At 54.3% G+C, this 20892-nt stretch overlaps 5 protein-coding genes across 5 annotated transcripts; 2 read left to right on the forward strand and 3 right to left on the reverse strand.

Moving 5' to 3' along the window:
• The first annotated feature begins 6042 nt into the window (after positions 1-6042).
• B0H18DRAFT_912751 (uncharacterized protein) lies at positions 6043-7116 on the forward strand. The gene is made up of 3 exons (XM_048041564.1): positions 6043-6534; positions 6595-6767; positions 6835-7116. The coding sequence occupies exons 1-3, from the start codon at positions 6199-6201 to the stop codon at positions 6926-6928; spliced, it is 603 nt and encodes a 200-aa protein (XP_047888963.1). The 5' UTR covers positions 6043-6198; the 3' UTR covers positions 6929-7116.
• A 1174-nt stretch (positions 7117-8290) lies between these two features.
• On the reverse strand, positions 8291-9874 carry B0H18DRAFT_1214164 (uncharacterized protein). The gene is given in 7 exon segments (XM_048036562.1): positions 8291-8375; positions 8395-8476; positions 8541-8603; positions 8655-9232; positions 9292-9321; positions 9446-9522; positions 9581-9874. The coding sequence occupies 6 exon segments, from the start codon at positions 9785-9787 to the stop codon at positions 8442-8444; spliced, it is 990 nt and encodes a 329-aa protein (XP_047888964.1). The 5' UTR covers positions 9788-9874; the 3' UTR covers positions 8291-8375; positions 8395-8441.
• A 1784-nt stretch (positions 9875-11658) lies between these two features.
• On the forward strand, positions 11659-13242 carry B0H18DRAFT_1030877 (uncharacterized protein). The gene is given in 8 exon segments (XM_048030050.1): positions 11659-11981; positions 12042-12121; positions 12169-12204; positions 12536-12795; positions 12863-12925; positions 12988-13059; positions 13080-13176; positions 13196-13242. 6 exon segments carry the CDS (start codon positions 11754-11756, stop codon positions 13056-13058), a joined length of 738 nt encoding a protein of 245 aa, XP_047888965.1. The 5' UTR covers positions 11659-11753; the 3' UTR covers position 13059; positions 13080-13176; positions 13196-13242.
• A 2767-nt stretch (positions 13243-16009) lies between these two features.
• On the reverse strand, positions 16010-17935 carry B0H18DRAFT_1030897 (uncharacterized protein). The gene is made up of 3 exons (XM_048030051.1): positions 16988-17935; positions 16636-16770; positions 16010-16580 (listed from the first exon to the last, which is right to left on the reverse strand). The coding sequence occupies exons 1-3, from the start codon at positions 17570-17572 to the stop codon at positions 16146-16148; spliced, it is 1155 nt and encodes a 384-aa protein (XP_047888966.1). The 5' UTR covers positions 17573-17935; the 3' UTR covers positions 16010-16145.
• B0H18DRAFT_666389 (uncharacterized protein) lies at positions 17425-18907 on the reverse strand. Its single transcript, XM_048039040.1, has 2 exons — positions 18057-18907; positions 17425-17645 (listed from the first exon to the last, which is right to left on the reverse strand). The coding sequence occupies exons 1-2, from the start codon at positions 18765-18767 to the stop codon at positions 17592-17594; spliced, it is 765 nt and encodes a 254-aa protein (XP_047888967.1). The 5' UTR covers positions 18768-18907; the 3' UTR covers positions 17425-17591.
• Positions 18908-20892: the final 1985 nt, after the last annotated feature.

Raw genomic sequence — 20892 nt, forward strand, 5'->3', positions numbered from 1 at the left:
AAAGCGGAGGGAGCCAAGGGCAAGAGCACCACCAAGCCCACCTCCCAGACCGAGGATCACGACGTTCTACTGGAAGAATGGCCCGACGACAAGCCTCTCCCAGATGACAGCCTGACGCGTGAACCCTTGAAGGGTTTGATGAACCGCGCCCAGCAGGAATTCAGGGTCCGGCTCGCCGTGTCGAACGCTTGGCCTCGCGTGAGGAAAACGGTCTTTCAAAAGGACGTGATCCCGCAGGATGTCATCCTCACCCTCATCAAGGACCCCTTGTACCAGAGGGAGAAGTTCCAGACGCTCTTCAAGCGGCTTTGGCGTGATGACTCCTGGCGAACAAAGATGACCCACAAGGTATGTCACTCACCTTCTGTTGACGTGGCTGACATCAGGACTTGGGAGCTCTAGGTCTACAAGGTCGCGTCGCAGATGAGACAGGAGCTGAAGCAGAAGGCGAAGCGGGTGGTGGAGAGAGAGTGGCTACCAGTGCTGCTCAGGGTGTCAGACAAGGGCCCAAATGGGCGGAAGCTCACTGCGGCCGCCTACAATGAGAAGGTCCAGAAGGCTCGGGATGCACGCGTCAACTTTCTCAAGGAGAACGACGTGTTTCATCACGGCCAAATCGAGTTGCCTGACCCTGAGGAGGACAACGCGGTACGTGTGCTGTAAATATAAAGTATGTTACTGATTTGTGTTAGGAGTTGCCTGAGGTCGATCTTGCGTTGCCGTTCCACAGCGACGTGCTGGCGGAGGTCATAGCGCGTCAATGGTGGCTAGGCCACCATCCGGAGGCTACTCGGCCTCAGAACAAAGCACGCTTCGACCTCAGCAAGCCCCTTCCCAGCAACATGATCGCTCTCGCTTGCTGCGCGGTGAGTGCAGTTTTTATTTCCACCGTTCCGGGCTGAGCTTGAGTCCGGCTGTTTAGCTGCTCGTTTGCCTGGATGAGGGGCAGAAGCCGAACGAGACCGTCAACTTCAACGAGAAGTCGTACGCCGTGCAGTAAGCCCTTTTATTGAACTCCTCACTATCTGGTGGGCTGGCTAAGAACATGACTGCAGCCACGATCGCTTCCAAGCCCGCATCGATAGGTGGAGGAAGCTCGTCCGGGACGGAGAAGCAGAGCTGGAGCAAAACCCTGACTCCGACAAATCTCAACGCTTGGCAGGGTTGCGGAACATGCTGCAGTCCATGGACGACACCCTCGCTTACAACATACGGTGAGTATCTTGGATTGTATTTGACATGTAACTAAAGAAGACAATCTGCTGCAACAGGAAGATTGCGCAGTTGGGAGAGGCAGAGCCTGATGGCGAGGAGGGAAGCGAGGACGTGGAGATGGACGATGGCGACATGATGCTCAACGACCTCTGGTTGAAGAAGGGGTCGTCCTCCAAGGCGAAGGATTCTGCAGCGTCGTCTGGCAGAAAGGCTTTGTCCGGAACATCTGGTGAGCCTAGCGAGGTGTCTTGAACGTCGGTATGTTGTTTTCGTGGCGGTGGGGTGTCAACTAGATTGAGTTCAATTATTGTGTGCTAATGAGTCCACAGAATCTCAAATACTCATATGCGTGGAAGAAGTCACAACAGTCGGCGTGTAAGATAACCTGCAGGGTGTCTGCATCTATACCAAGGTCCTCCCTCACTGTCGTCACCCGTAGCGTTGTTGTATCCTTTGCAGTCATGTAGTATGATTTGTTGTACAGTGTAAACGGTGGTATTATGGATTTTCTGCTGGGAAACCTGTGCGCTAGAGACCGATTGCGAAGTTGTCAGAGAGACTAATGAGTCATTGATGAAGGACTGAAAAAGGAAATGAAAATAGAAAGGGCCTACTCCACGAGCTATGCAAACTTGCTCATAAGTCGATTCAACACATCCATTAGACTATACAACTAAAATAAAAACAGGATACATAAAAGGCCAGCTCAGATTACAAAGAGCTTTATAGTAATAGAACTGAACGGTGAGTGCTCAAAAAGTAATTACTGAACTCCTCATAAAGTACACTCAAGGCTTTGACCATTCTCCAAATTAGGCGACTTGTGTTGAAGAGTGTTTGGTTCAGTCTTCAAGCCAAACCTCCTTTCAACCACTCTTCAAGGGCTTCACGAGACTTTATTGCTTCTTTCTGAGAATGTCAGTTTTTCCTGATGTGGTGCGTCGACCAACACAAACAGTGTGTCAGCAGAGATGAAGGGGTCCGCGTCAGCAGGTACGAACGGCAGTGCGTCGGCCAGCACAAATGGCACGTCCACAGGTACGAATGAAGGCACATCAACGAGTGGAAAGCACACCCTAACCGGCATGATTCGCCGCGTGAATGAGCCATTGACCGGCTGTCAACAAGGGTCACCACCGCGTAGCAAGCTCTGCTATGCCTACCTTCGCGCTATCAGCGGGCGACACACAGGAGGCTGCGGGTGATGGGTGGGACGACAAATCGCAGCATCCATACGATCACAGCATTCAGAGCCTGAGCATTTGTCGGGGCCTCGAACATACCAGGTCATTTCATTGCTTCATCCTTCGTGCCAATTAGATTACAATTGAAGTAGTAAGTAAAGGAACGAATGTACAATATATGTCGTGGAGAGCAACATACACGCTGGGTATCGTACCTAGCCCAGAACGTGTAGATCAAGCAGATCGCAAATCACGATTGCAATCGCCCAATGCCCGCAATGGCACCCAAACCGGAAGAGTGCGCGACAGGACCTATTTAGGGTAGCCGCCGCCGCCAGGCCGCAGTGACACTGACCCGGGCTGTCCCTAAAGGGCAGCTGCCCTTTCGGGTAGTGAGCGGAGCGCCAGCTGCACCTTCATATATGAAGGCGCAGTAGTCACTGCACTGTAACTACTGGGATCTATGTATGATCCCTTTACACTAACTAGAGGGATTCATACATGAGCATGCCAGCATCTGGTGAACTTACAGTGGTAGAATCACCTCCCCATGTTCGAAGGCGCAGCCGATATGAACTTCGCCAACGACTAGTTCAGTTACTCAGACAGCTATTTACGAGCATCCACTGTAAGGAAGCCCGAAGCCCTGGGCGAGTATCCTGTCGGCGTATACAGTAAGTAACTGGCGTTCAGTGATAGTTGTCACATCAGCAGCCTCAGGTTATTCACATCAGCATCGTTCACCAATGGTTGATCACTCAAAAACGAGAATTGCTAGAACAATGGACTTGACAGGCTACCGTTGGCAGGCATAGGAGGCGTGAGCGCTTTGAAGGGGCGGTGGTGTGTTCTCACTGGCAAACCACGACGATATGCTCATATTGCTGAAATGTGAATGACAGGGGACTTCAAGTTGCAGGGAAGCTCGTCCGCATCATCAACGTTCAACCTGCACGGCCTCGGCGCTCAGCTTATTATTGCCCGAGTGAGACCTATAACACTGTGCCCACTGACGGAGTCTTGACTCCCGTCGGAATCGGTCACACTGTGTCGGTACTCCTCGATATGCGACTACTCCGTACGGAAGCGAATGTGGCTTGGCTTGACTGCCTAATGTTCGGGTCAACTAGGGTCAACCGTGGTCTAGGCTGGCCACCCCCTTCACTGCATCGTCACAATGGCATTCACACAGAAGACTAGGACTGCATTACTCGGGGAGTATGTTCCACCAAGTCGTGCATGGGTCCTCATTTCTCACCGAGAATTGTGGACACGACGTTTAGCGGATGCTCAGACACCTATGCCCCCCCACCATGCGTGAGCGGGAAGTATATAACATATGCTTTTGGCGAACTTGCAGGGGATCACCCACGCATGGATGCACCTATTATAACACATACTCTGATACTCTGACGGTGAGTACCTTCTTTTGCAGTAAACAGCTTAGCTCAAGCTGCTATATGGTAGATGCAAAGAGCCGGCGTTGCTTTCATACCGGAGTTAACCTCCTTGATCATCGGTTACCTGTGGGACGATCCTCCGTTGTTACTCAAGTGCGCCTTGACTTGTAGGGCGTGGTCCGTCGTGATTCTGCCACATCTCAAAAGGGACACTGTGCTGACGGTACGCAGCCTGCCCGAGCTGCAGCGTGCATCACACTTTCTATCTGCCAAAAGGTCGAGGGCTTTCTATGCACTTGTAGAGAAGCTCGTCATCCGTGACGACAAAAGAAAGTCTTTCGCACATGTTGTTCCAATCTACCTCCCAGGGTCATTCTTGCCACGTCTCTCCACTGTCGAGATGTGCGATGTCGAATGGACACCTCGCATGGTCCATCATAAATTCTACACACGCCTATCGTCATTCGTCTCTGTCACGACTGTCCTTGTTTCTGACTCTCGGTTTCCTTGCTTTGCGGATCTACTTCGCGTCGTACATGCGCTGCCCAAGCTGAGCGCTGTCACTACTGTGGATGCACGTCGGGCACCGCTGGAGGCCTATGACTGGACCAAGGACGGTCCGGGCCTAACCATCTCGAGAGGTGTTATCGTGGCACAAGAGTGTTCGCTCGAGACCACATTCGCAGCCCCCAATGTGGAAGTGGACTGCAGTGCATTACCGTCAAATTTCGTACTTGGTAAGCGACACTATGCATGTCTTGGTCGTCTCATACTGATCGTGACTCCCGAGGCAACCCTCACCATCACTCTTCTGACACCGTGTACGACCGGACATGTCAGCATCCCTGCAGGCCAGCCATGTTCCCTACACGCGGAACATGACCATCGGGGGGCGACGTGCAAGTTGTACGATTCGATCGGTTTCGAGAAGACTAGGAAAGGCGGCGACCATATGAAGACTTCGTCAACTCATTCGGACTCAGACCTCCCTTTGAAGAGTTTGATGCAACACTTGCGGAAAGAGACGACGTGGTCATCCATCGAATATGGGGCCTGGCGCATTCGCCCACTACTGCGGACATGCGCTTACAAGGCCCTCGATGCATGGATACATCGTTTCAAAAACCTTTGAGCGCCGCGCAACTGGTACGGGCATGCTCGACCTCTCCGAGTCATAGCAGTTCTTCGGAGACAGGTGCCGCTTGAGAAGGACATCCAGCCGCTCCTCCAGACCCACTCGATGATGACACGACCCACCTTCGGTCACGAAGCACGGGTCACGCAACACGGCAATGAAGGTTGATCATGACGACGATACTCGCTGACGACTTCCTTCCCTCGTTGCAACCATGCTGCCGAACCGCAGCTCCTTCATCTACTTTGCGACAGCCGCGGGCATGCGCTGTAACTCGGGGAATCGCCAGAATCTCAAAATATTCATAGTGCGTGCCACTGGGTGCCAGGTATCATATTTTTATGGTGGGCGTACCCACGATGCCACTGTGTGGCTCGGGCGGCATGCCATGCCATCTTCGATCATGATGAATACAGTACTCCATGAACTTTACTTGGGCTCTGTGTCTTCTTCTGTGTCCCGCGGTGGCTGAGATGAGTTCGACACGTTCTATTCCATTGACACACATGTGTTCGGCGCGATATGATCTTGCATACCATTGGCCTGACCTCGAGCGTTCCAGTGGCCCGTGGGCATGTTGATTTCACATCCAAATTCAAGGACATGGCAAGTCCATTTGATCGGATCTTGTTGCTGCTGAGTCTACATGATTGTCTTTGCTTGGACTGTCGTTTGTTTCCTTTTGGAAGGCAACATCAGCTTGTCTTGCTGTCTGCTATGTATGCTTGCGGCACCCACAGGCACCCACATCGATGGATCTAGGTGATCCTAGCCCGGTCCCGGTTGAACTACCACGGCGCAAAGTCGTCCAGCGCTGCTATAAGGTTCCGCCTTTGCGGAAGTGAACCACATACGGAGACACTCCGAGTGCCTGTAGAAACAGTAATGGCAATAGACGCCTGCAAATAGACGCCTGCAAATGGGCGCCCACAAGTTCAGGCTATCCGACTCATTATTGCGGCACAGTCGATGTTTTGACTGCATCTTGCGCTTGTGTTGAACTTCAGCATCGGGGCAATACTTTCCATGTCCCAAATATCTCACGACTGATGAGTTGACCATCACGCGCCGGCGTTGTTATTCGGAAGCCAAAGTTTTACACTGGTGTGACGGTGGCACAGTACCCATGCGCGTGACATAACGCGCCGGTATGTAACGCGACGGCGACGCGACCTGCCTCCTTCTCTACTTTCATTTCGTTTGTTGCGTGTCCGCACCGCACTTTACGCCCTACAACAGTGCTGAACGCATTCTAACTGCCGCCATGCCCCCGAAGCGCAAATCTACCGACGGAGTCGCCTCTACCTCCAAGAAGGCGCGTAGCGCAGTCGACCACGCGCCCGCCGCGGCTCTGGCGTCTGGAGTTCTGGCAGCCCCAGATACGTATCCTATATCGGAAGACGATGTGGATGTACGAGCGCTGCTAGTACAGCTTGCTCAGTATGCAAAATACTTGGAGGGTCAGGTGGAAGCGGGCGCAAGTGCGAGCGGTGGTGCCCCGGCTGTCGCAGGCGCGAGGCAGAAGACACAGGAGGAGCTGGAGGAGGCCGCAGAGAAGATCAGGAAAGCAGCGCAGAGTGGTATTAAGAAGCAGATGACGGTGACTTGTTCGAAATTCTGTCCTCAGCGGGCTTCTCATGTATATGGTTCGCCCGCACAGTGGAAGCCGTCCTGCAAATCCAATTCCGCAAAGTGGACGTACGACGGGATTTGTCCTGACCCTGCGGTGTTTGGAGTGCTCATGGGTCTAGACGGCCCACCGAAGTTCAAGCAGAAGAAGTTCGCCAAGGACGAATTCCAGGACCTCATCGGGCAGTGTGAGGGTCATGCCAGGTCAGTAGTGTCATGTTCCACCTTCATCCTAGGCAGTGCTGAGCTGGAACGTGTGTTGCGCATGCAGGTACAATGATCTCTATATCTCGGGCGAGCATGTTAACGTCCGCTGGTCCGACACCGGCGAATTCAAATTTAGCGGGACGTACGGAATCTCCTAGATGTCCAGAGCAAGGTTGAAGACCCAATGGCGGAGGGGACCCCTACCCAGTGCTAATCATATCGTATTGTCGGTGTAAATACACAACATCTCAGCTAAAGTACCGCATGCAAAGTGATAATCGGTGATGATGTGTGCCCTCTTACCACATTTCCGTGGTCCTGGGAAAGGCTCGTTCATCTTATACAGTTCTGTCTGAAGTGACTGCTAGGGTGTCCGTGCTTCTGTGATGTCGGTCAGCCTCGGTGGTGGGCAAATTCATATGGCCTTTTAGCGTGGGGCCAAGGAATTGACTGGTCTACGTACTGGGTCACACGCCCAGAAGCGATCCCTTCCTTGTCCTACTGGATTTGCCGCGTCGATTTTCGACCAACCGGTTATGTAAGGCCTATACCAATTCAATTGCAACAAAGCAAGCGACGAACACGCACTTCAACACAAGATTCGGGACGTGTAGTCCTCCAGACCCGTAGCACCATTTATCAGACGATCGCCAGTGAATTTAGTCATCCCTACAAGCCGCTCGTCAACAGCTAAAGAGACTGCAGTTGCTATGTGATTCACATACTTCTTTGCTCGAGTCCTTTGAGGTGGAGGGCCGATGTCCGTTTGACGTTTGACGGTGCTATCAAGCAGCCAACCACGTAGAAGGCCGTCTCCTGCGCCACGAGCACAGTGAATACGACGGTGACTCAACGGTTACTCGCAATGGTTTACAGACATACGAGAGCCTCCACTGAGAACAGATTGCAGGACGCAGCACTCGCTCAAGCCGTCGATCGTCTGTTCGACTCGTTTAAAATGTAAGCTTGAGCAGTGGAACGAGGTCCATGATTCACCATGACCGCGGATAACCTACATTCGATGAGTGCCTGAGACATGTGTGTGATGACAGGGTATTCCGTACCAGGCGAACAATCGACAAATCCCTGCTATGTAGAAGCATACCGTACCTCAAGCTCCTGTCTTGAGCCGACGATCGGCGACCCTCCCGGACGCCATCCATGCCTGGTCGCGGTTCCGCATCCTATCTCGGAACAAGACAACAGCTCGAGAGGCACACGGCAGTATAACCATGGTGCCTTGCGGTCCCTACGCTTGGAACAATGGACACCTGAGTTCACGGAATAGGTCGATCAACTTCGGGAGACTTGCGTGATTCCACGAGACACAACTCAGATGACGGCCAACTGATTGGAGGAGCGAGCGCACAGCCCAGGAAGAGGGTGCTGTGAACGCTATGAAAACCATATAGCCGCAGATGGGTCTCCCTTAGTGCAATCACGCCAACACATTGCAGCACGTCAACATAGATGAGCTACAGAATTGTTGCATCCACCCTCGTTAGCTTGGCGAGCGCAAACGGAAACAATGAAGGGATGAACATCATAGATGGGAAGCAGATGACACAATACGCAAAGACCTAACGTCTCCATTCTTCGTTCCGGGGGTACAGCGCCAAGCAAAGTTCACCAAGCACCAGATCGCGCACGCTGAGTAAGATCACGGAGGTCCTACCAGTTCGCCTGTGGACGCTCCATACGAACGTCTGAATTGCATCCGGTCATATCAGCATCTGCTCGCTACTCAGGCAGGCGCAATGGCAAGCTCACCATAACTCTTCGCCTTCAAGCGCTCGATGCGGCACTTCGTTCGTTCGACCTCCTGCTTGAGTCCTGTTCATAACGTAGTGAGACGCTAGACCGACCCGAGACAAGTGGACTCACGCGTGTTCTCCGCGATGAGCTTCACGTCGCGGTCGTACGTCTCCCGGATCTTGCGCCGCAACGCCCTATCTTTGTCCTGCAGGTCACGCCTAGGTCCACGTCCAGGTTCGGCCTTGATGCTTGGTCGAGCGTTGCCCGTAGTATTGTTGCCCGAGTCCACGGTCGCTTGAAGCAGAGCACGGTCGTTCGGGGGTTCACCTTTCACGAAGGGGTGAACGGGTCCTTGAGCGGTGATGACCCGAGTAACAGAAGTCTTCGCCGGAGCAGAACCCGCCAAAGCACCAGGAAGAGCCTCAGGTAGTGCAGAGTCGGTACCAGACTCAGGTTTGACAGGTACCACAGAGACCCGAGAGCTAGCGTTCGTGACAGAAGCGAGAGGAGCTCTTGTCCCAGTCGACATATCGGGATTCTGCCCAGCTATGTTAGAGTCTGTGGTTGGCTGTGCGCTTGCCGTCGCCGGAGGTACTTGCTCAACACGGGCTTTCTTTGCCTGAGACGGCTCGGAGGAGGGTTGCGCCCGACGCTTTCGGGCAAGATGAAACGTGTCCGGCACTCCTGGGATGAGGGTGGGCGGAAGCCTAATCCGGCGACCTCAGTCTATGTTTGATATCGGGAAGCAGCACATTGGGGGACTCACGGACTCGCTGGAACCTCTGTTATCTCGCAACTGCGGCAAATCATCAATGAGGAACAGTCGCCCCGTGATGCATCGCCGTAGTGCACAGCGAACGTTGCGGGTGTGCCAGCCGCAGCACGGGTACAGAGTATGGCTCGAAAAGCAGAATACTCACATTTCTAGGGTCTCAAGCAGAGCAGCATTGGCGCGCACAACATCGACCTGTCGCCGTATACCATCGATGAAGATGTCCTGGACAGCGGGTGGTCAATTCCTCCAAGTCGTGCTTCAGTGAACAGCGAACACCTACCCCGACGTCGCCCATCATCTTCCAGTAGCACATCACGCGAGCCGCCTGCCAGTCCAAGAGATAGAGCATCCTAGGTAGCGGTAGTTCAAGCGATTTGAGGTTGTCCTTGACGAAAGCCTTGGGGAAACTGCGCGACCGCGACTTGTGCAGCCGGAAGAATTCCGCGTTCAGACCGACATATTGCAGAGTGATGGCAAAAGCAGGCATAGCAGTGTAGAAAGTCTTAGACAAGCCTGGTGACCTACGAGAAAGCGAGAATAGTGGAAGCGAGGAACAAGGAAGAGGAGGACGAGGCGGAGGCCAGGGCCGCTGCTCTGCCGCAGTCAGCCCAAAGTCAGCCACCCCCACTGGCATCATGTCTTGTTGCGAATCAAACCGACCGGGCCTCTTACATTGCCAGCGAAGTAAGCGGCATACAGTCTCGTAGCGATGTATGCGTACTTTACTAACGGAAGTGTTCCAGCCAGAGCATGGCGTGAATGTAACGTATGTACCGGGGTCGTCGAGGGGGTTGCCTTCACCCCCGACAAACATGGCGAGGCCACCGTCTCGCTTCACGACACTCAGATCGTAGCGACTACCATCATGCCAATCGCTGCCAAATGCTATCCCTCGAGTCTCACATATGAGGCCTAATCTCCTTTGGCACCGTAGGCAATAACAGCCATACGGTCAAGATGCATCGCGAGGTCGACAACAGGCTCACCGCTGCTCGCCATTCTGTGTAATAGTTATTTCCTGACAGGACCTATCATGATGCCTCTAGGACCCAGCGTTCGATGTTCTTTGAATGTTAATGCTGGTGTACGCATGTCTCCGTTGATACGCCACCTATGACCTGTCCGTGTGTTTGTCTGCTAATGCCGTATCCTATCCGCTCAGGGCAAAGACTTATGGGGAACTGCGACTATGACGACAGTATTCAATATGCAGGTCAATCATACTCAGGCTGAAGTCAACGTGATCCACCGTCGAGACCCATTTGATGGTGGGTCATGTTCAGGATGCATGCCGTTTGCTCTTGACCAGGCATCTCTGATTGACCTGCATTCGCCTAGGTATGTATACACGCCAGAAGACAGTACTTCCGGGGGCAGTTATACGCGCCACTCAAGGACGCATCCTAGCGTCCCTATCTCCATTTGGTCGTGGAGGTCGCTACGCTCTTCAAGTTGAACGCTAGAGATACGACAATCCCCCTATAGGTCCGTATGTGCGCTTGCTTTGCCTAGTGGCGAGTAAAGAGGCCGTCGACGGGCTGATAGGCAGATGACAGGTCACAGAAGACGATGCAGCATCTGTCGAGAACAGTTCTGCCGACTTCGATGGCAACACGCTCCTGCCGCCTTCGCGCGCTCAAACGCAGGGAGGTTCCATAGGAGCTCATGCACGCTTGCCGTTGGACGGGCTACGGCTGTGCTAGTACCGCTCATCTGCGCATCGCCTTCACCGGTCCAACAGCCTCTCGCGATGTTCTGCACGTGATCCCTTATTGGACAACCGAAATGCAAAAGTCTGGTGGGTGTGGATGGCTGACGGTCTTGAAAATTCATCGCAGAGAGTGCTCCTGGCATTCGAGCTCTCGTGCAGCTTCATCGAAAGAATTCAGTGGACGACCCAGGACTTCCCGGTGCAGGGGGCGATATGCGTTGATCAGTGGTTGGGGTCGTTCGTGCCCAGTTGACAATGGCGTATCACCCTCTGTAATTTAGGCACCCTGGGCAACGTAACCTTTTTAGCGTGGTGAGCTGTACGACCTTTTATGCTCTCCTCGCGCGTTATTATATTGGTGACACATGTCTAGTTTATTTCGCTTCGCTGCCAAACGAGCGATGCACCGACGCCAATTTCATCGCATGTGGGCATCACACAAGTACTGTATTTTGTTCTATACGATACGACTGATCATGTTTCTTCGTGCCAATCGTGATCCTGAATGATTGCAACGAGTGACGAGGCCTACCCGTCACTGAAGGCTTCTGTTCCAGAACCTACGCAGGCTGACAGGTCGCTCTGACAGCGGCTGACCGTCACATTCGCGATCATATCTCAATCGGCCAGCCTCTGCCGTTCTCTCCGTCCTCTTACCTCTTTGACTTTGCTGTCGCGATACTCACCAGCCCAGTCGGCCACGTCATATCCTCGCTCGCTCGCTCGTCCTCCCATCACAACGATGGCTTCCGAAACATCCGCAAATGGCTGCTCGATTCACGTCTACTATCGTCTTGACGGTAGTAGAGTTGCCTATTTGAGGAGTGCGGCTGACAAGACGCGAAACTACTACGACCGATTCCTCAGGCACGACTTGCGATACTTGGGATTCCGCGACGCCCAAAAAACGTTACTTCAGAGGGGCGTCGAGGGCAAAATCGAGTGCAGATGGCATCCACAAGACGACGAGGTGAGTTTCTGTCGGACTTGTCTGCGATTCTCTCGACGCCTGACTCTTCACCTCGGTCAGGACGACGTCGAGGTCATCCGGGAGCAAGTTCACTTTCTTCAACAGTCGGATGCAGCGCGGATGATGGAACTCCTGGAAATGTACGTGTTCCCGTATCGATAATGAGACTCATCTTGAATAACCGAAGTTGCATGTGTAGCTCGAGGATCGAGATGGTGCCATCGTAAGTCGTCGTCTGCTTCGCTTCTTCACCTGCTTCCGTAGTGCGCTAGCCATCTACGTCCCTATCGTACTCTCAGTTGATGATATAGTGACGGGGACATATGCAGACTGGACTGTGCCTGACTCTGCCCTCATGTCTATTGGTACGAGGATGCGGGCATGGCCTGCCCCAATGTCTCACAGTACGAGACGAGTCGCGTAAACTGGGCAGTTCGTAAATGTGCGCGAACCTATCCCAGGTTGAATACGTGGATACTGTCTGATTACGCTTCAGTTCTGTATCTCTTTCATGCCGAATTGCTCACGTCTGATTTCGTATTTCCCCACCGCAGGCCCCCGTCCGTGAATCCACCCGAGACCCAAGCTTTCGCACCAAACCAACAATCGGCAACGCTCGCTGCAAGTACGCAAGTTGATCCCACCCCGTCACCCTACATCAAGAGAGAACAACAGGACGGCCAGACCATAGAAACGCGTCACAGCACATCCCAAGCTACCGTCGACGCGCCAACCGAACGGGATCTTCTCGAGCTCAGGGATCTTCTCGAGCGACACCAAGCTTGCGAGGCCCTTCACAAGACCCAGAATACCAGTGAGATCCTCTTCTTCGTGTCTGTGGGCATGCCATACCGCGGCGGAGACGGCTGAACATCGCACAGAGCTCCAGGCCGAGTATCGGTGTCTACAAGGAGAGGAGCGCCGGGCGACAGAGGAGCACAGGCGTAAGATCTCTTGTGCGGTTACATCGTGTGGAGCATGAGCTAATGGCGGTTATAACTCGTAGGCTTACGCCGAATGTCGGAAAGCCACTCCAACAGGGGCGCACGCCGTGTAGGAAAGACAGCGCGACGATAGTGGGTGACTCAATACGACCGCGGGACAGCACTCGAGTTGCATCATGTCGCCCAGATTCTGATCAGTTCGTCATGACCGTTGACATCGCATCTCAGCTCTCTTTGCCAAGCTAGAGTGTCGAACCAACCAGCCTGGCGTTTTGTCTTGAAACAGATTGTCAGCTGACAACGCTCGCCCACTCGCGACATTCAGTTCTGAGATGGGCGGAGAAGTCAAGCGCTGTTGCAAGTTGTATGTAAGGCATACCACCACAGCCAAACACCTATCTGAGGAGGAAGTGCTCTCAAAGCTCAGCGCTGGTCGGATCGCTACGACAAACAAGGAGCCGTTTGATCAATCAGCTGAATGAATCGGTACGTCCTCGACAAAATGCTCGACGGTATCGGCACAAGTACGGGGCTCCATGGCGCTCTCTAAATTCAGACGCGGTCGGAATGGTTTCGGAGGCAGACAGCGCGTATGTTGAAACACCGACTGTCGACTTTTTTTTGACAACAGACATTGACAATCCTACAGGTCGATGGCGCCGAAATGAGCACAGGTAGGGTATCTTGACATAGCGACAAAATTCTGATTCATTAAATCCCTGCCCTCAGGTCCTGAAAGCTTGACTCTTCGGGCTTGATCTCGTGCTGTTAACACCTGTGTGGTCTGATTGGACGCGCTGGCAAGTCGGAAACAAGCAGCACCCCAAACTCATACATGAGGCAACCTCTGTCTTCGTGCGTGTATCGTCGGACGCTTCACAGAACCCTCAAAGGCCGATCAGGCTGCACTAGAAGTTACTCTACGTGCTACACAGTTGACCGCAGGTTCTTGCACGTATGCAGTGGTTACATTCCAGCCAATGGAAACCGGCAACGCTCAGCCTCACTGCGACACAGGTACGACGCTTGCCTAGATCCGCCGCCCACACCGGCCTGTCTCTCTATCAGATTGACGTACTATATTCGCCTGTCACCGTATCAGTATCCCACCTGTGGGCCGGTGGCACACCACCACAGTGGGCAGATAGACTTTGTCACTTGACAGGTAAGCATCGGCGCATCACTCAAGATACGTATGTTGACCCCCGAAATCGCCGTAGTAGCTCGGCTGCCTTGTTCATCGCAAACGCGCAGATGCGGCACGGCATTCAGGGTTCACGTTCACCGGCCAACACATGAAACTGACAGCCCTGCCGTAGCTCGGACCTTCCTCAAAACTCTCTCCTTGGTAGAGGTAGGGAACACCCGGACCTTTTTTGCCACCTCGAGCGCTCACGCATTACGATATTGCAATGCAGTTTCTGTTCGCGTCGGAGGGTATCACTGAGGGGCCTGCACAGGATGCCGTAACGCCTGGGTCTGCTGAAATCCTGTCAGCAGACCGTCCCCGGACCCGCGTGCCTGTAGCGTGCTCACGGTTCTCGCTCGAGTCGGGTCAAGAAGGACCTCCGCGTGGGCCGGAATCAAGCGAACCTCGCGAAGCAGGTCAGAGTTCGCCTGTTATGTATGCACCTCAATCTGTCATTGACCACTGCGATTCGCGATAAGAATCAAACCTTGTCCATCCTTGCGTCGGCGAAGACATAGGTAGTATCGCGGACTTGCATGTGCAACAATGAGACACTCTGTAGGTCGGAAATGATCAGAGCATGCATCAGTACCTCACTCGTGTCATGTACCAGGGATACAGCATTGGATGGATTGGCAAGGTGTGGGGTCACCTACGGTGGCAGAACCCAATTGTCAAATTTATGGAGAAGATGGAACACATGTGCTCCAACCTCAAGGCCTCAAGGCAGCCACTTATTTCGAATGACCAGTCGAGGCATGGCTCCGGTCACCCTCGAAGTTCACGCTCGTCAGTCCTGGACTACTTCTGGAGCGTACTTCCTGACAAAGACTCCTTGGTACCTTCTACCGCCCCCTTTCAAAATGATATAGTATCGCCGCTGCTCCCTCTGCTCTTACCTCCATTCGCAAGTCTCTGATCTCGACCTCTAGTCTTCGAATCATTCAGGCGTTACCAGAATCAGCCACTCTTCTCTTCCTTCATTCAAAGCTTGCCTTCGCCGATCAGCGAACCACGCGCAATACCGATGCCCCGAGATCCTTGCGCCGGTAGAGCTTATCTGGTCCATCATCTCATGCGTTTTTCGTACCTGAAGCCAGTTCAGCAGATTGTATGTACAAAAGGCTGGCAGGGACAGGCACTCGGCCACATACCAAATCCTCCGAGCCGCACTACAGACTTAGCTTTGATGCAAATGACGGATGACGGCCGACGCGTACGGATGCCATGAAATATCGGCCGTGACTGCGACTTCTCGCAAGCCGGCGGCATGTCTTCGACCTTGAAGGTACCGAACGAGTGGTACAATGCCTGCCAGCCCTGTCGACCATTACGTCTTCTCAGCGACGTCGGCGGACGAGAATGCCGTTTATCAAGGCGATTTACACCGCCTCGCCCTTGCCCTGCTCTGCGCATGCCATGTCCTCATGACGACAACGCGCTCCTATGCTTACAATCGCGAAATCATCCATTGGTAAGTTGCTAGGGCTGGAAAGTCTAAGTTGACCTCGAACAGGCGTGAGACACCTTCGGGGGATGGTCCATCAAAGATGCACGGCGAGAAAGCGGTATAGCAGCAGAAATAGAGAATAATCATTAGGCTATATACAACTATATTTCGACATTGTGTACAGTACTTCACGCATCCTACGATGCGACACACGCAAAGCGTCCAGAAGATCACCGTTTTCTATCTATGTCAACTAAGAGAACCGTAACGAAGACCGTATAAGAACGGCCAGAAGATTAGAAACGTAGAGTACAACAAACGAGTCCGGGAAGAAACTATACGGCATACGAATACAGGACGATATGCGAATTATATACGAGGTCCGAGGCGTTGGACAAAGGTTCGGGGTCATGTGGGGTGTGTACGAAGATGCGATCATACGTCGACGAGTTCGCAGAACTCACCGAGACCGTTCAATTAGGGTATGTGTGTGCACAGGGTATGGCAGGGAAGAGCAGTGCACCAGTGAATACCGATACATTGACAGCGGCGCCGCGAACAGGGACCGCCGCCACACCCACTCAGACAGCGCTCATGCGGCGGACTGCAGGCGCGCCGTGTCTCTGCGACGAGGCGGGTATCGGGAGCCCGGTACGTGGGTCGTGTGGAGACGACTGCATATGCGCGCGTGCATGCTCGGGCTTCGCGCGGCTGCGCTGGGAAAGGTGTTGGTAAGGAGCTGGCGAAGGAGCATGGTACGGCACGTGCGCGTACGCATTGGGATATTGCGCAGGGAATGGCGAGACAGAGGACGTGAGCCCAGGGCTCGGCAGGCTAGACGAGCCGGGCCAGCAGCGCGGGCGCGTAGGCGACTCCGCCGGCAGCTCAGGCGTGCCCGCCGTGATGAGCTCCATCAGACGCGGGTACTTGCGCGCCTCGGTGACAAACAGCTGGGACGCGAAGAGCTCCGACCGAGGCCCTATGTGGATGCGCTCGAGCGATGGATTCTGGGAGATCTATCGAGAGACGTCAGATAAGCTCGCTCAGCACACTAGTGCGAGAAGCACACACCTCGAGCAGCGCGGTGTTCCAGACGGTGGGCAGGAGCGCGTTGACAGTTCGGAGCCTCGGAGCGGAGGCAAGCGACGTGGCGAATGACGCAGACGCAGGCGAGGGCGAGAAGCGGAAGGCAATTTGCACGCATTCCTGCGATGATGAGAACCGTGTCAGTTTGAGCAACTAACGATCGCAGTCGAGAATGCGGCTAGTCCTCTTCTGGGCTGCATCGAGTCGTCGATCACCCAAAATGGCAAGGCGAAGACGTAATCTCCATGCGTACCACACAGCAGCGGCATTGGCAGGGACAGATTCGAGGACAGGGTGGAGACCAGCCAGACGAGCGGAACAAGAGAATCGGACTCACAAGGTATTTCCAGCGCCGGATAGCCTTGCCGAGCTCCTCGAAGATGTGCGTCGGACCAGGCAGGGTCAAGTACGCATTCTTGCGGATGATGAGGTTCCGCAACCGTCGCATGCACGAGAAGCTGGTGCAGAAACGTACGACCGCCGCGTCAACGGTTGGCGGTCGCTGCGAGCTCACGGTTGGCACAGGCGGGCCAGAGGGCCCATTGTCGACGGTCATGTCGAATTCCTCGAGAGCAGGGCAAAACCGGACAACGTCCGGGAGCATCTGATAGGTGCCCTCAACACGGATACTGCGTACCCAACGACCCAGCTCCGGGTTCGCGCGTAGGCTGTAGGCGAGCATCGCGGTCTGCCTGTCGGAGCGGAGGACGATGTGGCGGTAAAATGCGGGTGTCGCGATCCGGAGCCACTTCCGCGATACCAGCAGGGACGTGGCATGAGGTGCAACGCCCGACTTTGTAGCATTGGGAGTCGCGACATGCCAGGACGGACGATGGGGCGTGGACGGCGCGGACGGCGTAACGGCAAAGGCGAGAATGCGCTCCAGGAGCTCCTCGGGCATGGTCGACAGTGTGAGGCGCATGTTGGTGGTGGATTGGACTCTAGGTGGAACAGGGAGTAATGGAGTGCCGCGGGTTATATAAGATAGCAGAAACCTAGTATGACGCGAAACAGGAAGGATGAACGTCAGTATATGTTTAGCTGAGCGCTAGGAGGAGATTGCCCTGACACCGCGCCTATACAACTGGATGCAAGCGCTGCATAGGCCCCGCTGCCCGCCTCTTGCTCTACATCCATAAGCGTAGCGCGGGCATAGTGGAAGCGACGCCATGAGTGCACAGCCCGTGGCGTGAAGTAGCCCATCCTAGTTGGGTCAATTGCAGCAATGTTGACTGAGACCATACAGGGCAAGAGGGCGTCTCGACCGTCGCCGTCAGTCAAATGCCCTGATACAACGAGCTCGAAATGACGCATGACAGCGCAGTCAAGCATTGTCTGCTCTCCAGCGGGCAGCGGGTTGTACGATGTTGTACGGCGGTGACAACGCGAATGCAGGATGTACTCACCAGTTCAACTTCTAGCGGGGTATTGATGTCTATCGGCAAGCCTGTGTCTAGAGAGCACGAGCTGGAGAGGGGGCCCGAGGTGTTGCAACTTGCAGGTGAGACCTGTGAAGGCGAAACGTCTAGGCGGGCAGTGTAGGTGCGGCGGCGAGTATGACGAGGGTCGACGACGCAAATTTGCCCGTCGTCTTTATGTCTTTTGCATGGTTCCACGCTCCGGGTCCAAGAGAAGGCAAACGTCAAATTCCAGCGAAGCGATGATGAGAGAACATACAAAAGCTCGGCGGCGGTGCCCACAGCATCGCATCCCCGAAAAGGCAACCGGTCAGGGCGCTGGCTAACTCCGGCGCTGACCGATTGGCTGTCCCCGCTTCGTCCTCCCGCCGGCCCTGGTCGTCCATCTGCGGCCTCTGCGCGTCGCAATCTGTTGCCAGGATTCCACGCCAGGCCTGCCGCATCGAGGACAAGCGAGGGACCCGATTCGGAACGTTCTTTGACTTCGGCAACCACGTCGGAGACAGGCCACTTCGATCCAGGCCTCGCTCCTGTTCTCCCTTTCTGATCCCACAATTGGGGCTCCGTAATAACTCCCACCTCTCGACAATTCGCCTCAGCCGTTGCCATGCCCATGGCCACGTATTGACTCCAGGAAGCAGCAGTGCCTGGCCCCAAAGGTATCGATCGGCACACAATACCGGCGCACCCCTGTCTCATAGGACTCGGGCTTCACGGTCACATACAAGACCTGCCTGCGTCATCCACTCTGGCCGTGGCTGTCCTGCAGAGCATGATCGTCAGCTCACTCACTTTGTCCTGGACAATACCATCGGAGCGCCGGACGGCCGCACGGCACTAGCCACGACCGAGAGCGCGTTTGGTACGTGAACCTCCGTTTGCCTTTTGGGACTGCTGCAGCAGCGCCTGCAAATGGGGCAGACTTACCCTCGAGAGCCCTCGAGGCTTGCGCGGGCCTCGCGACGATTGATTCGCGCCGTATGCGGGTCCGCCCTTGCCTCTTCGATACGACGAAGACTTGGAGCAGCCGTTCCTTGATCATGACATGGACCCCGCGCCCGCGACGTTTTTCTGCAATCACCGACCAAACTCCATGTCTTCTGCCAGTGGTCCGAGCTAACGGAATGTGCTCCAGTTTTCACGAAGTGAAGGCGGCCGGTCGGTCGAAGCGTCAGCGCGGGTCCTCCGACCACGAAGTCTTCCTCGCAACTGGAGCCAAGTAAGTCCAGTCGTGTCCAGTACAAGGGCTGACGATAGTTCCCATATCTCAACAAGAGGGTCCTTTCGCTTCTTCTTGAAGGGCTATAGTGGACTCCGGAAACTGACGATGGGTCGGCCCCGTGGGTCTAAGGGTCTTTAGGTCTGGTACCTTGCCCACTTCCCAATAGTGCAACATGTATGTGTGCATTCATGTGTAACGAGAACTCGGTCAAAGAAGGGTTTACATGTATTGACCCGGTGCACTCACAATGCCCTGTCATTTCACTAGTGCGCCGCGGGATTGATCGTCGTGCATGCCGCCCTATGCCGCCGTCCCACGCGCGGCATGGAAGGTGCCAACCAACGGGGCTAGCGGCGGGGTGCTGCGGTCAGCTCCATGCTCGGCGCGGGTCAGCAGCTGGGGAAGATCAACCGCGAAGACACCAGCATGCCACGAGCTCGGACGCGGGCGCAATGGAGGACAAGCTAACGTCCATATCGAGGCACGCAGGTGGACGCTCGTCGCCTTGTACAACGCGGAAATGACGGCTTTTTGCGAAGTCGAAGCGCAATGGGGCAGGTGCGACCGCGGGTTACACGTACGTATTCCTCGACTCGCTTCGCGCAGATTTCAGCGAAGTAGGAGGTGTCCAGCGCTGTAGCAGCAGGCGTAGCACTGTGGCCTGGAAAAGTTATTTGGATTGTGAGTTATCTTCGCCAGGGACCGGTCAGCAGGAAGGCACTATCTGAGAATGACATTACCGCGGGAAAACCAGAACTTTGACTGCCAGTCTGGAAAGAGCGGGTGTCGGTCAGAACAAGGAAGCGATGTTAGCGAAGGAAGATGCAGAATATCTGGTGGAAAGAGATCTGTCAATGTTATGTGGTGAGCGGTGATAGACGCTTCTGCAGTGTGAGAGTGTGGATTGAAGTCGCGGTCCTGAGTCGTAAAGATCAGTAGAGGACAGGATATATGCTCTACGATTATCATCTACCATGCGCATATAGTGTGCTTGGTTCAAAAGAGCGCGGCCTCAAAGAGTGCAGGAGGAAGGTTTGCTCGAGAAGGGAATGGGATTCGTCAATGGATATATGCGCGCGCTTAAGTTCCACGTATGGACATGTAATCCGACACTATGTATCCGATCAACAGTCTAAGCTTGTAGCATGAGCTACGTGGCAAAGTAGAGCCTAGTATACATCATGTCATGGGGGAGCCTCGCGCAGCATGAGTCTGTCGAACGAAGTGTTCAGCCTGAATCCTACGGAGCCCCTCAACAACCTTTGCGCACCTTATTGCATAAAAAACGCTTGTCGGCTTCTATGGTTTGCAACGGAGACTAACCTCATTGCAACCTTCGCATCAGCATGGGCAAATATCAAACCGGAAATTGCATCACTACAGGGCCGGATCGGACAATGCCAACCCGCAGAAGGGCATCATGCCGCAAGGGATAAGATCACCCTGAATGCATCGAGTAAACCCGGGTTGATTGGTACGTATAGATGCGGCGTAGACTCGTCAAATGAACTTTCTCGAGGGCGAACACAATGGTTCTGATCACGAACTGCGACCGTGCTACGCATGTTTCACTAAGGCTTGTCTGCGACGATTGGCAACCAC

Source organism: Fomitopsis serialis (assembly GCF_022376445.1).
Source record: "Fomitopsis serialis strain Sig1Antser10 chromosome Unknown B0H18scaffold_88, whole genome shotgun sequence".
Lineage (NCBI taxonomy): Eukaryota > Fungi > Basidiomycota > Agaricomycetes > Polyporales > Fomitopsidaceae > Fomitopsis > Fomitopsis serialis.

Coding starts and splice junctions, on each gene's coding strand:
- B0H18DRAFT_912751 (XM_048041564.1), top strand. CDS start 6,199: ATGCCCCCGAAGCGCAAATCTACCGACGGAGTCGCCTCTACCTCCAAG. Junction 6,535..6,594: donor GTATTAAGAAGCAGATGACG/GTGACTTGTTCG, acceptor TCGCCCGCACAG/TGGAAGCCGTCCTGCAAATC. Junction 6,768..6,834: donor CAGTGTGAGGGTCATGCCAG/GTCAGTAGTGTC, acceptor TTGCGCATGCAG/GTACAATGATCTCTATATCT.
- B0H18DRAFT_1214164 (XM_048036562.1), bottom strand. CDS start 9,787: ATGCCTGCTTTTGCCATCACTCTGCAATATGTCGGTCTGAACGCGGAA. Junction 9,233..9,291: donor ACAGAGGTTCCAGCGAGTCC/GTGAGTCCCCCA, acceptor TCGCCGGATTAG/GCTTCCGCCCACCCTCATCC. Junction 8,604..8,654: donor GCTCATCGCGGAGAACACGC/GTGAGTCCACTT, acceptor CGTTATGAACAG/GACTCAAGCAGGAGGTCGAA.
- B0H18DRAFT_1030877 (XM_048030050.1), top strand. CDS start 11,754: ATGGCTTCCGAAACATCCGCAAATGGCTGCTCGATTCACGTCTACTAT. Junction 11,982..12,041: donor GGCATCCACAAGACGACGAG/GTGAGTTTCTGT, acceptor CACCTCGGTCAG/GACGACGTCGAGGTCATCCG. Junction 12,205..12,535: donor AGGATCGAGATGGTGCCATC/GTAAGTCGTCGT, acceptor TCCCCACCGCAG/GCCCCCGTCCGTGAATCCAC.
- B0H18DRAFT_1030897 (XM_048030051.1), bottom strand. CDS start 17,572: ATGCGCCTCACACTGTCGACCATGCCCGAGGAGCTCCTGGAGCGCATT. Junction 16,771..16,987: donor TCCGGCGCTGGAAATACCTT/GTGAGTCCGATT, acceptor TCATCATCGCAG/GAATGCGTGCAAATTGCCTT. Junction 16,581..16,635: donor GGAACACCGCGCTGCTCGAG/GTGTGTGCTTCT, acceptor GTCTCTCGATAG/ATCTCCCAGAATCCATCGCT.
- B0H18DRAFT_666389 (XM_048039040.1), bottom strand. CDS start 18,767: ATGAGACAGGGGTGCGCCGGTATTGTGTGCCGATCGATACCTTTGGGG. Junction 17,646..18,056: donor CCCCGCTAGAAGTTGAACTG/GTGAGTACATCC, acceptor GCGTCATACTAG/GTTTCTGCTATCTTATATAA.